The sequence below is a fragment of the Gymnoscopelus braueri genome, assembly GCF_963280865.1.
Source record: "Gymnoscopelus braueri genome assembly, chromosome: 8".
NCBI classification, from domain to species: domain Eukaryota; kingdom Metazoa; phylum Chordata; class Actinopteri; order Myctophiformes; family Myctophidae; genus Gymnoscopelus; species Gymnoscopelus braueri.
In genome coordinates, this window is record NC_137609.1 from 13,082,307 (window position 1) to 13,096,366 (window position 14,060).

Sequence of the window (14,060 nt, forward strand, 5' to 3'; positions counted from 1 at the left end):
TTAATCTCCTTTGCTTCAAGAAACGGGCAGAGACTTCAAATAAAAACGGTATCCATGTGAAATTAAACTGTTCTTTATTTGTCTGCCTACACAGCCTGTATCCATGGACCAAAATGGATTTGTGTGGGGAGAAAAGGCGAGAGCTTCAATTTACCGTAATACGTCATACAGTATGTAAAAATACGACTGGGAATCAATGAGATCCTCAGACAGATGTACTGTACATACACAGGAATCAAGAGAATCACAAAAGCTGTGTGTATGACCCCTTGCACGTGTGTGTTGTCCTTGCACACGTACAGTATCTCTCTGTATTCATTCTTTGCCCTGCCTTGTGACTCACCTTTCTTGTCCCCGAAGAAGAGTGTCTGCTGTGCCGGGTTCGACCACTGGAGGGAGGTGTTGTCGTTGTACTCCACACGGCAGGTCATGTTGGCCGTTCCTCCCTCTGTCACAGTCACATTCTGGACCAGAGGATACTGGCCGCTTAGGCCTGTCACAGAGAGAGAGAGAGAGAGAGAGAGAGAGAGAGAGAGAGAGAGAGAGAGAGAGAGAGAGAGAGTACATGTTAGTCAGGGAGACAATAATAGAGGGGGGCAGAGAGAGAGAGAGAGTGTGTGTGTGTATGTGTGTGAGAGAGAGAGAGAGAGAAAAACACATAATGGACGGAGAGAACCAGAACACGAAGAGGGTGATTGATTGAATTGCTTCCCTCCGCCAATTAGCAACAACATTCAGTGGCATCATTTTCAGGTCAATTAAAAAAAGATACCTGATACCAGATACCTACTCATATTTGTTTTTAAATCACAATTGCATGCTTCCATTAATGGCACAACACTGCAAATAACTGAAAAAGAAATTAAGGAAAGCAAGAACTGTAATCCACCCCTACATCCAACCCGCCCCCCAAACGTGCGCTCGCCGCTATTGTATAACGGCGGAAAACGGTCCGGCTCCACAGAGGAGAGAGGTGTGTTTTGCGTCTTTGCGTTAAGGCTAAACAGCCTAATTACCGGAGGCTCCAGTTTAGCCGGGATGGACAGCCACCGCTGTGTGCTAAATTGGCCCCTAACACAGAACACATGGGAGGCGTTTAGCCCGAGGACTAACCCTTGGACCCTCTGCTACGCGGGGATGCCCAATTAAAAACCACTCTCCACGGACATGTGTGTGTGTGTGTGCACACGTGCGTGCCCTAACTCACACACACAGACATGAAAGGAGCATTATTTGTGTTGTGTTGTGTTTCTATATATAGGAGAATGGTTGGGATTCAGGGAGGAGGAGAGGGCAGGGGCGGGGAAAGGATGTGGGATTTTTCACACTGATTGGCGCAGCGCTTCGCAACTCCATGTTCATTTAATTGGAGTTCATTTAATTGTGTGGGTCAGGGATGCACCTTTTATAAATAAATGTACAGAACGGACAGTGGTTCTCAAACCTTTTTTTGTTTCATGGACCCTGCCGTTTGGTGTGTATTAAGGCCACGGACCCCCCATTACTCTGAGAGTGTACAGATGGAACCAAATGGGCCCATTTCGTTCCAAACTATCAATCATTCAGCTGGGGACCCCCTGGAACCCTATCAAGGAACCCTGGGGGTCCATGGACCCCACTTTGAGAACCACTGGGTTATTATGGCATCCATAGCAATAGGCGTCACCGACTCCCCCAGCAAAGTTGGTGCCTGTGAACATGGCAGTATCAAATCAAAAAATAGTACTTTATTGTCAGTTCACACTGAAATTAGTTTACGACACAGCAGCCATGTATGCAACACAAATACAAATACAAGTTACAGTGGAATGTCACAGGTACAAGTACACAGTTACAAAACAAGGCACGCTGGGTCGCAGTCTCTGTACTCATATGTAGATATGAGTACAGAGAATCTGTACTCATATCTACAGTATGTAGTAGTAGAGCTACTTTTCAGCACCATGGCTAGTTCCCTGCAACAACCATGCGACCTCCACTATAATGACCTTTATAGCAGAGACCAATAGGAGAATGTGTGACTGACTGACTGACTGACTGACTGATTGACTGACTGAATGAGATTTTAATTCCATGTCTTGCCCAATCCCTTATGGGCTTATAAGACACCAAAAACATAATTATAAAATGTTACATTCACTTCTCAGTAACTGGAAACTGCACCAGTAAACACAGTTTAAACAAACATAGGAAAACATTGAAGAAATGAATGATTAACCGAAGAACTGAATGATTGATAGTTAGATCAGTGGTTCTTTTTTTATTTGGGGGCCCACATGCAATATCCTCTCGGCCCACAGGTTGGTAATCTTTGCTGTAAAATAAAAACGTATTTTCAGCACCATGGACAGCTCTACTGAAAGAAAGCACTTTGTGTGGGAATGTGTGCATGTCTCTATATAGACCACCTGCATTCTTTATGAAAGATACACACATAAATATAGTGTTATACGATGATGGAACCCCGAGGCCTAGAAATAAACCATTAGTCCATGGGTTCAATATCCTGGACAGCTTTTACGACATCGGCTAGCGGCTGTTTTCTAGTACAGTTCACTTACACACACACACACACACACACACAGCTCTCTCTAAGACCACAGGTTCTCAAAATACTTAATATTAATGTTATATTAGCATTCTTAATGCTTTGCCAATTATTGTTTCTAGGCATGTGCAAGTGTGTGTACTGTATGGGTGTTCCAACTGTGTGTTTTGATGATTGCACGCATGTGCACGTGTGTATGCCTGTGTGCAGTTGTGCACACATCTTCCCTTGTGTACACATTGTATGTGCGGTGTCAGTTTGCATGCACAAGTGTGTGTGTGTGTGTGTGTGTGTGTGTGTGTGTGTGTGTGTGTGTGTGTGTGTGTGTGTGTGTGTGCGTGTGTGTGTGGGGTGGGCCGGGGGCACAAGTAAATAATAATAACTATAAATCTATCCTGTCCCCATCCCTGGAGAGGATGGCTTTTAGAGACTCTGAGCAAGAACGGAGGCGGTGGGGGGGGCGGGGGGGGGGGGGGGGGGGGGGGGGGGGAGATTATTCATTACAACACTCCCTTCCCTACCTAAAAACTAACCCTCCCATCCCCGCAAGATAGGATAATAAAAAAAAAACACACATAAAAGTAAAGAGAGAAAAGGCAGTATTTAGAAATAAACGCTCTATTGCTGAACCCCCCGCCCCTCCCCCGCCCCCAACCAAACTTCCCTTTTTCTCCATTTGTATTCCGCGCCGGGCGCCGTTCCGTCTGAGAAGCGCATACCCAACACATTACCAAGCGCCGCTTCCCTTTGAAATCATCAGCCAGCCAATTTCACGTTACGCCATTAGCGGCTAATGAACACACTTGCAAGATAAGCACAATCTGAAAATAGCGTTCGTCCCGGGGCCCGAAAAACAGAGAGGCCTCCTCTCTCTGCCGACAGAGCGGAGGAGAAGGAGGAGGAGGAGGAGGAGGAGGATGCGTGTGAAAAGGAGTAGAGGACGAACGAGGAGAGGGCAATGGTGGAAGAAGTACTCCATTTTATTTTTACTTGTAAAAGTAAAAGTATCAGTACCGCATAAATACTCCGTTACAAGTACAATTATGGTCTTAACATTTTTCTTCGAGTAAAAGTACAAAAGTATTGCCATTAAAAAAAAGGTACCAAAAGTGAAAGTATAGTCATTATGCAGAATGTCCCATTTCATAGGGCTAAAGTGGATAATGTATGTTTTTGTAATAATGATCAAAATCTACAACTTAAGTTTTCAAATGATTAGTGGAGTAAAAAGCACAATATTTGAGTATCTGATTGATGTAGTGGAGTAGAAGTAAAAGTATCGAAAATGGGAAATACTCCAGTAAAGTACAGAACAACACTTTGAGTAAACGTACTTAGTTTATTTCACACCACTGCGAACGAGGAGAGAGGAGAGAGGAGAAGTAAGTCAAGGAGCACGGGTCATTTACAGTGTTGATTAAGGGGGTCCTGAGGTTAATCACGCGTATGAGAGAGAGAGAGAGTGAGTCAGGGGTGTGTGGAGGGAGGAGGAGAGGAGGGGAGGAGGGCTGGAATGGAGGAGTAAAAAATGGATGTGGGCTATAGGGCGTGGTGCAGAGGCCAGGAGAAATGTTTTATTCATGGGAAACGTTTTTTTTCTCTTCCTCCATGAGGCAAGATTTGCCAAGCGTTTACTTTCCTCCTGCCCCTCCTTGTCTCTCGCTCGCTCCCCCCCCTCCCCCTCCCCCCCAACACCCCCTCTCTTATTACTTCCTCCTTTTAAATCACTTACTTTTGCGGAAGATAAACACACTCACACACACACGCGCGCACACACACACACAGTAGTACATACTGTATGCCATTGGTTCTCAAAGTGGGGTCCTTGGGGGGGGGGGGGGTACCAGAGGGTACCAGGGGGTCCCCAGCAAAATTTGTCAATGTAGCGTCACAATCATTTCAACCACTTTAACCATATTTTATACTTTGGCTATTCAAAAATAGCAGATCTACAATAGCTATGAGCTTGCGTGTGAAAAGCCAAATACATACATATATAATCATTTTGGGGGTCCTTGACATGAAAAAGTTTGAGAACCACTGCTGTATGCAGTACTAAGTTTGCACCGTGTTTTCTGTCGGTCTGCTATAAAGTTGCAGCGGTGTCTGTGGTGGATATGCCCATATTTGGAATGAACAAGGCCCGACGCAAATCAGCATATGATCTGCCATATGGGCTGGACATCTCTGACATCAGTGCAAATCGCTGTTGTTAGGCAACGATTTCTGTTGTGTCAGACCACAGCTTATGATCAGCAAGACAGAGAGAGAGAGAGGGAGGGAGGGAGGGAGGGAGAGAGAGAGCGAAAGAGAGAGAGAAGGGGGGGGGTTAATAAGAGTGATTCTAACTAATGACTTTCACAAGTGATAATCATCAGTTTGATTATACATTCAGACATGTGACACATGTGAGATCACCTTTTTGTGTGTATGGGGTCGGTAGAGAGAAGTGATGTGGAAAATGAGAACACTTAGTTTACTGTCGTGCTAATATGTTTACCCTTTGGTGATGTTTATGGAAACAAAAATATGTTGAGAATGGAGGCAGAACACTTAAAACATTTCCCACAAAGGCCCTAAAGTAGTTATCCTACTGCGAGCCATTTATTTTTTAAATTGCATTCTTCAACAAAAGTTACCGTATTCATTGCCCCTCTCGTTTCTTTTCTTTATTTTTTTCCCCAGAAAAGACGTGTGATTTGAACCAATCAGAACTAACTATCCTGATAATGTGTCAGTCTGTCAGCCAACCAGAAATATGTTTTGAACGTTGGTGGAATTTAATTTGTCGTAGAGCCTGCCTACTCTGTCCCGTAATTTGCACACACACATAGGCACGGACAAAAGCCGTTTCCGTTCCGCTCTATACCGGATCTCTACCCAAGTGAACTGATCCCATTCCCAGTCCAGTCTGGTTTGTTGCGCAAGCATGCTCACATTGACGTGACTCGCGCGAGTAGATGAAACTTCTCTCTGTGGAATAAATAAACACCGAAAACTGCACAGAATACGATGACTCAAAGACACTGGAACAATTCAGAAGCACTTTATTAGAAAACTTAACTAATAACACTTGTGTAAGTTAATCTGACGTTAGTAGATTATGTTTTCTTCTTGGACATGCGTTTGTGGCAGGTTATTTAATATGGGATTTTGACAGCTGCCTTCCCCTCTTCTTACCGGAACGCCGGAATGCCGTTCCGGCACTGAATGTTTTCGCGGAATGGCGTTCCGGATCGTTCCGGCCCACTTTCACCCCTGGTTTTCTGTCTGTCTGTTATAAAGTTGCAGCGGCATCTGTGTGTCAGTGGCGGATAAAGCCATATGTGGAATGAACAAGCCCGGCGCAAATCAGCATATGATCTGCCATATGGGCTGGACATCTTTGACATCAGTGCAAATCGCCGTTGTTAGGCAACGATTTCTGTTGTCCACCGCTTGATCAGCTGAGTGCCACCAGAAATACATTCCTGTTTAAAACTCTCTACTTTATAGATATCACGTTAAGCTGCACTTGGCTGTATAATTTGTAAATCTCCCTGGCAACAACATTCAAGATTCATCTTTATTATGCAACTTTATTATGCCTGAGGGGAAATTGTTGTCGCAGCCAGGTGCACATGCACATAAGGCGTACAAAAATAGAGACAAAGGCATAATAGACAAAAAAGGAAGCAAAAAAGAAAACTGTAACATGTGTGTCAGGGATTTCTACAAGTGCGTTCCACCTGTTCACTTCCTGACTTTCCTTTCCTTTCCTTTCCTTTCCTCTCCTCTCCTCTCCTCTCCTCTCCTCTCCGGGGCTAATGGTTATTATCGTTTATTGTGATCAAAAACGCTAGTATCGCAGAGATTTTAATTTATCGTGAAATTATCCTCCGTCATACACTGGGATCAATTCACCTTTGCCGACCTGCATATCAGGTACCACTTAAACCCTCTAGAATTAGTAAAACGCACCTGTAAAGAACGTCTTTTTATCACCCTCTAAATCTCTTTGCCAAAAATAGCCGATCTACAAGCTCACAACGCGTCGCAACGTAGAAGTGGTTAACAAAAGTGGAGTTTTAGTTTTTGAGTTTTAAGCATATTTTGATCATCGCAATAATATCGTAAATTATTTTGGTCACAATAATCGTGACATGAAATGTTCATATCGTCCCATTCCTACTTCTCTCCTCTCCTCTCCTCTCCTCTCCTCTCCTCTCCTCTCCTCTCCTCTCCCACAGTAAAATCCTCTGACTGGACACACATTTTATAACTTTCAACCTGGCCTGCCTATTTTTGAACATTTCTGTTATAGGCGAAAATGTTTAAAATCTCTCAAATTTGTGTTTCTATTTTTTTTTTTTTCAAATGTAAAAAATAAACAACAACAGGTGATCCTACAAGCTCACAAGCTGTTGTGAGCTTGTAGATCGTCTATTTATGCTATTTGTCATACACCGAAGTATTACAGGGCCTCAGCGGTTAAAGTGGGAGGACCGCTGGATGGTGACGATAATACATTTCTCTTTCCCTCTGCGCTATAAATATGCGTCAAGTGGGGCTTTACCAGAGGCCACTAGTGATGTTTACGTTAGAAGGGTCTATGTGTGTTTTCTGTGTGTTTTGTGTGCCTAATTGGCCAGTGGAATGATGGAATGGCACCCATTCTACTTGGTTGTCCCTTCTGCCTACCAGGACCCAGTGAAATGGTGCTCCTGGGGGAGAAGAGGCAGATGTCCTCATCTGGTTTCCGTGTCTAAAATTAGCGCCTTACCTCAACTTCTGCTCCTTTTCCCCCTCTACTCCTTACTTTCTCCTCCTTTTCAGCCCCCCCGCCCTCTCTCTCTCTCCCTCTCTCTCTCTCCCTCTCTCTTCTGCACCATCCTCTGTAGACTTGTTTGTCCTCACTCGATAATTTATTCTCTCTCCTCCTCCCGCCCTGATTTCTTCCCTGGGGGGCATTCTCTCCATCTTTCTCTCTCTCTCTCTCTCTGTCTCATTTTATCAGTGTTCCCTAGTCTTTCAACATAGGTCTTGACCCCCCCCCCCCTCCACACACACACACAAACACTCTCTCTCTCCTTGCTCTCCACCTCTTCTATCTTTGTGTTTCGTGGAGCGCGGGGGTCACTTTAATTGACCCGTGTTTTGACTGACGCACAGAGGCTAAGCCAGGTCAACAACTTCTCCATCTGCATGACATTATGGATTAATTATGTAATGAAATTATGTCTTGCTGTGTGATCGTGGGCCCCTCGACTAGCATAATAACACACTCCGCCGTGAACCAATTTACTAATTCTCTGTTTATTATTATTGTTTATCGCTTCGGCATTCACTCACTTGTTTATTGCTTCGGCATTCGCACGCACGCATGCGCGCACACACACACACACACACACACACACACACACACACACACACACACACACACACACACACACACACACACACACACACACACACACACACACACACACACACACACACACACACACACACACACACAGTATATGAAGGGAGGGAGAGAGATACAGAGAGAGAGAGAGAGAGAGAGAGAGAGAGAGAGAGAGAGAGAGAGAGAGAGAGAGAGAGAGAGAGAGAGATACTAACTCCTGGACAAATAGAGATGTAATTGTTTATTCTGCATGTTTCTTGTCCTCCCCAGCGTGACCTTTCAAGCTAGAGACCAGCCGAGCCTACTAACCTTTCCTCTAGAGAGAAGCCGTGTTGTGGTGAATGCCTTTACTTAGTCATTCTGAGAGAGGCAGGCAGAGAGAGAGAGAGAGAGAGAGAGAGAGAGAGAGAGAGAGAGAGAGAGAGAGAGAGAGAGAGAGAGAGAGAGAGAGAGAGAGATTCAGAAGCAGACAGACAGATGGCCCAAGGCTGCGGCTGACCTTTACAGCAACACTACAGGTTCACCCAAACCCCGAAAGCCCAAGACCCTACCGTCGAGACCACAGTGGATCCAAACACTTGACCATGGTTTGGGTCTCTTATAATTGCTGCTGCTCTCCCGTAAGCAAGTCTGAAATGGATTTATACACACATGCACCCGCAAGATCCTAGTGCCTGTTCTATCACAATAATATTCACTGTTTCTTCTGCTGCTCTCACAGAGACCACAGGAGACGACCCCTCCATGGGTCACTGCTGAACTAATCTCTCAAGAACAGATTCTGCTCTGCGTTTGAATCTGTCGGTAGCCGTGTTGACAACCCGTGCACATTGGCTACAAGTGGGCGTGCCATCAGATCAGGAAGCAGGCCGCGCTTTACCCAATCAAATGTAGTGGGCGGGATTTACGTGTGTGCCGTTCGTTCCCCACTGGAAACAAACCGAAAATCGTTTAACAATAGCGTCCTCAAAGCCGACAAAACCACGGAAAGTTGGTAACATTTTAAATTGCTCTTTCATCATAGAAACAAGTGGACTTATAACCAAAACGATCCATGTTCTTTGGGAGAAATGGTGTTAGTGTTCCGTGGAGAAATATTGTTAGTGGGAATGAAAACATAGTCGCACCACCGGAAGTGAAAGGCTGAAGGCAGACCAAAACCCCGGTTTCCCTGAGCACGGGTCGTCCGTTCAGCTCCGCCCAGAGCCAAATGAATAAGTAAAAAACAGCAGAGGGCGCTGTTTTTCCTTTTTATTTGGCGATGGGTTCCCAGATTGTTGCTGAACGGACAGGGAGGTGATGGTTGCCGTCCACTGTGTGACTGCATGGCTGGGGTTGGGTGATGTCTGTTCACATGCAGTGGTGGAAGAAGTACTCAGATATTTTACCTAAGTCAAAGTAGCAATACCACAATATAAAAATACTCTTTTACATTACTGTTACATTACAGTAATGCTGTTACATTACAAGTAAAAGGGCCTGTGTTCAAAATGTTACTTGAATAAAAGTACAAAAGTAGTTGGCATCAAAATATACTTAAAGTATCAAAAGTTAAAAGGCTAAAATGTTTGAAAATAGCCGATCTACAAGCTCACAACGCGTCGCGATGCGACGCGTTGTGAGCTTGTAGATCGGCTATTTTCAAACATTTTAGCCTATGTATAAAATATATAATAATTTATATCTGCAAAGTAACTAGTGACTAAAGTTTTCAAATAAATGTAGTGGAGTAAAAGTACAATATTTGGATCCGAGATGTAGTGGGGTAGAAGTAAAAGTATTGGAAATTGGAAATACTCAAGTAAAGTACAAATACCTCAAAATTGTACTTAAGTACAGTACTTGAGTACATGTACTTAGTTACTTTCCACCACTGTTCACATGTGGCTGCAGTCCTCTGCTGTCGAATCAGAGAATCAAAATCTGCTACTGATGAAAACGCCTACTGGAAACTCCCAGCTCCACTGAAGGGCATTCAATACCAGCAACTAGGCGACATAAGACTTTACAAGCGCTAAATTGAAAAAGGTACATTTGGGATCATCAGACTGATGGAGCGTCTGCAACGAGTCAACCCTGCAGTCCAATAGAGTCCTGAGGACAGACGGAGCGGAACCACCATCAGAGAAAGAACTGTCTTCTTTCCTCTGTAACAGCAGCATGTGTGGCCTGAACTTGAAGCTGTCCAACCTGTCTGCTGTGCCTCCATATTCAATCTTGTTCAAGAGCAAACTACTGAGAAGTTCCTGCCAGTGTTTAATGATTTGTGGAATGAAGACTTCGCCACGATGTCCTATGAGAAGCTTGTAACTCCTGGCCGTTCCATCGATCTTACAGTGCGACACAGGATGAGCACGGGACTGTGCTTCCACCAGAACTTTTGAAATGGTGCCACCCCTACAGTAATGCTGCTGTGGTACAGTAACTGCTGCTCAAGTGCAGCCCCTATTGCCACAGGTAATCTCTGCGATGTGTGTGGCAAGTAAAGGGGGGCGCATGCTACCATTTTCGGTGATCACCCTCTCACCGCGGTGGTTTGATAAACTACAACATGACATCACTGACCCGCGGTGATAAGCGACTCACCGCTCACCTCAACACATCTCTCTGTTTTTACAAACCGAAATCACCGGACTATGAGCGCCTATAGTATCCAAACCACCGTTTCGGTGGTCACAAACGGTGATAGGGTGACCACCTCATTTGGTAGCATGCAGGGGCCTTTAGCGGGTCGAAAAGTGAATGACGGACAGAGATTTTGTGCATTTATAGGATTACTACTACTACTACTGTAAAACCATAATCCTTTTATGAATATGTTTAAAAGAAATTCAGCTATTGAAACATATAATATGTTAATGCAATCAGATTGTGAGATTATAGACCAGATAAATGCACACATTGCAATAGTCCTTGCTAATGGCACTGTAGTAGATGACTAATATTCAAGTCACAGTGCGCAAATCCAATGAGTAACCTAAATGATGGCCTATCTAAAAATACTAAAACCATGTTCCGACCAGAGTGAAATATGTTACAGACAAAACTTTTAAGTGACCAAAGTGTCATCACTAATGGATCTTGAAGCAATCTTGCCAGTCCCAATAATGGCCACATTTTAGAAAGCTTGTGTGGCCTAAGTTAGCTTCTGTGCCAATCAGATGGACGCATGAGTACCCACACATTTGAATGTGGGTTATTTAACCACTTAAACCCTGTTGACCGGAGTCCCCCAGGGGTCTATCCTTCATCCCCTCCTTTTTTCCCCTACACCACATCTCTTTGCCAAACGTAGCCGTTGCAACACGTGAGGTTGTTATAGATGCCGAATGTTTGTCTATTTTCGCCGAATGTTCGCACATCACAACAGAATAGGCATGCTGGGGTTCATGTGGCTAAAATGACACGCCTGAAACACATTTTGGGAATTCCATCTCTTTCAACTTTTATGTAGCCTACTGTACATTATCAGCTTTTTTGTTACGGTTATGTTTACTGTTTCTTCGTTGAATGAGGTTATACTAGTTTTGGATTTTTCATTTTAGTTTAGTTTTAGTTTGTTTTGAATATTTGTTTTTCTAATTCAGTTAGTTTTAATTCGTTTTTAGAGGGGATTTGCTAGTTTTTATTTTTTGATATGCCAGTAGTTTTACTTTTTATTCGTTTTCAAAAAGGGAGAAAGTGCAAACGCTGTTTTGAAGATCATTCAAGATGGTCATGACAAATGGCCGTCTTGTGATCCAAGGCTAGTAGACATCCCAGTCTCAACATATTTCCCGCTTGTGTTCCTGGCCGTGTATTTAAGTAACCAGCAGCTATTTATTTGGCCCACCTCTGCCCTTTCTGTCTGTTTTTCCCGTCGCCACTATGACGCCAGCCCTCACACAGTGTGCAGATTGTAAACAAGATACGTCACGGACCGTGAGGTGCCGTACGGTGCCGACAATTGCTGTAAAACTTATACAGCTATAAAACTATACAGCGAAATAAATAGATTCATATCATTTCGAAAAGCTTATAAATAAACAAAAACGAAGGGCATTTCGTCTATAACTTAGTTATACGTTTGTTTTAGTTAGTTTTGTAAACACACAATACGGTTTCAGTTAGTTATCGTTTATTTTGTATTCTTGTCGCAATCACCACAGTATAAGGACAACTGCAATTGTTCACTTACCTGTTATATTACCGCTTGATTAGACAATTTCTTATTTAATGGATTTGTTTACAACAGCTAGCATGACTCAACCTCAATGAACTGCACCTTGCTCTTCATAATGTAACATGATTAAATTATGATTATTCCCCCTTTTACAGAGCCTGTTCTTAAGATACAAGGAACATTATGAAACAAAATAGAGAAATGTTCACAGTGCCTTGGTCTCGCATGGCTGCTAATGCGGGTTGGTGCAGTTAGCCCCGACCAAAGAGTCCAGTTTAAATGTTGTAATTTTCCATAAAAGCACTTACAGTGAGCATAAAAAGCCAGCGCGAAAGAAAGAAAAAAAAAGGAAAATGAAAGAAAGAATGCGGGAAAGGAAGTGGAATTACCCACTTCAAAAATCAAATAGCATTTTTCATTTCAACTATGCCTGATTAAGCCTATGCTTCAAGGTGTGTGTGTGTGTGTGTGTGTGTGTGTGTGTGTGTGTGTGTGTGTGTGTGTGTGTGTGTGTGTGTGTGTGTGTGTGTGTGTGTGTGTGTGTGTGTGTGTGTGTGTGTGTCAAAGGAATACTTTAATAACATGCTTTTATGTGAGGCGTAGGTTTCACAATCAGCATTTTTTGTCTGCAAGCGCCCCTTGACTTGTAGGTGTGGCATTTTAACAGAAAGGCATAATGGATCCAAACCATTAACACCACAGAGCAGACTTCTTTGGGTCCATCTTATTTCTGAGTTGAGATGAAATTGGAAGGCGATGCAGCAACCTGAATTGTAGTTTATTTTGTTGTTTTACATATGGATATGTTATTAGCATACTTCCATATACCTAAACCTGTAGCTTGATCTATCTCCACAGCGTTTTCAAGATTGCATTGTTTATTTTACTGGACTTGTAAAGGGCCTCACATAATCATAAACCTATGTATTGTATAAAGTAATTGCTCATCTGGTGATATTTACAGATATTTACTGTACACCCAGCTTGATTCTGAATAAAAGTAATATGTTGTAGGAGTTGTGGTAGTTTATATTAACCTTAGTTGAATAAGATCATTCATTTGGTCCCCTTCAGGGACTGCCATCCCTCCCTGATCTAATGGTAATTGCAACTTGATCAGAGAGAGTGGTAGAGAGGCCCATCTTTCTGTATGTCATCATGGATGCGTTTAAGGCAGCAGAGGTTGTAAGTTGGTTTTGTACATCTTTTGAAGCACAGGAGAAACAATTATAATACAGAATAGGTAAACAAAACCTTGAGTTTTCCATCTGATAATTGATTAGCCAGGGGTTGGAGTGTCAGTATATTATGCAATGAAGAGAAGGGAGAGCTCACTGAACGCTATTACTCAGCCTGCATCACTGTGTAAGTGTCCACAGGAATACTTCTAATTACAAATGTACTGTATTTCTCATGATCTCCTTAATGAACCTCATCCTATACTTCACCAGAGACCTTCACTTCAGCAGACAAAATAGAGCAGACAGAGAGAGAGAGAGAGAGAGAGAGAGAGAGAGAGAGAGAGAGAGAGAGAGAGAGAGAGAGAGAGAGAGAGAGAGAGAGAGAGAGAGAGGAACTGGCAGCCATTAAAATCAATGTATTTCCTCTTGAGATTACAGTGAGAGGGGAGCACAGGGTTTTGTGACATCTTGATTTAGAATAGTAAATAATGGAGCTAGATGATTACAACGAACAGAAGTTTCTAAAGAGGCCTTTGCACTACGTGATTACTAGATGAAAAGTTATTCCAAACTCAAACAGCAAAAATAAAATCCTTTATTCTATTTGCGGTCTCTTTCATTAAGACTGTTGCATTTGACATTTAATGCCAGAGTTTAACCTTTCGATGCAGCCTAGAATTTCACAACATAATAGAACAATTTGCCACTCCAATTCTCATTCGGCTGAATGTTTCACGTCTTCATGAAAGCGGATGATTGTATAAGAAATGACAGTGATTACAA

The 14,060-nt window shown here is 43.1% G+C and overlaps 1 protein-coding gene across 1 annotated transcript in view; it reads right to left on the bottom strand.

The window, feature by feature from the left end:
* The window catches only part of cadm2a (cell adhesion molecule 2a), a 441,503-nt gene that overhangs the window by 102,491 nt on the left and 324,952 nt on the right, over positions 1-14,060 (bottom strand). Inside the window, exon 3 of the mRNA XM_080436621.1 lies at positions 344-493. Within this exon, the coding sequence (XP_080292747.1) occupies positions 344-493 (150 nt within the window). The remainder of the gene's footprint in view (positions 1-343; positions 494-14,060) is intronic.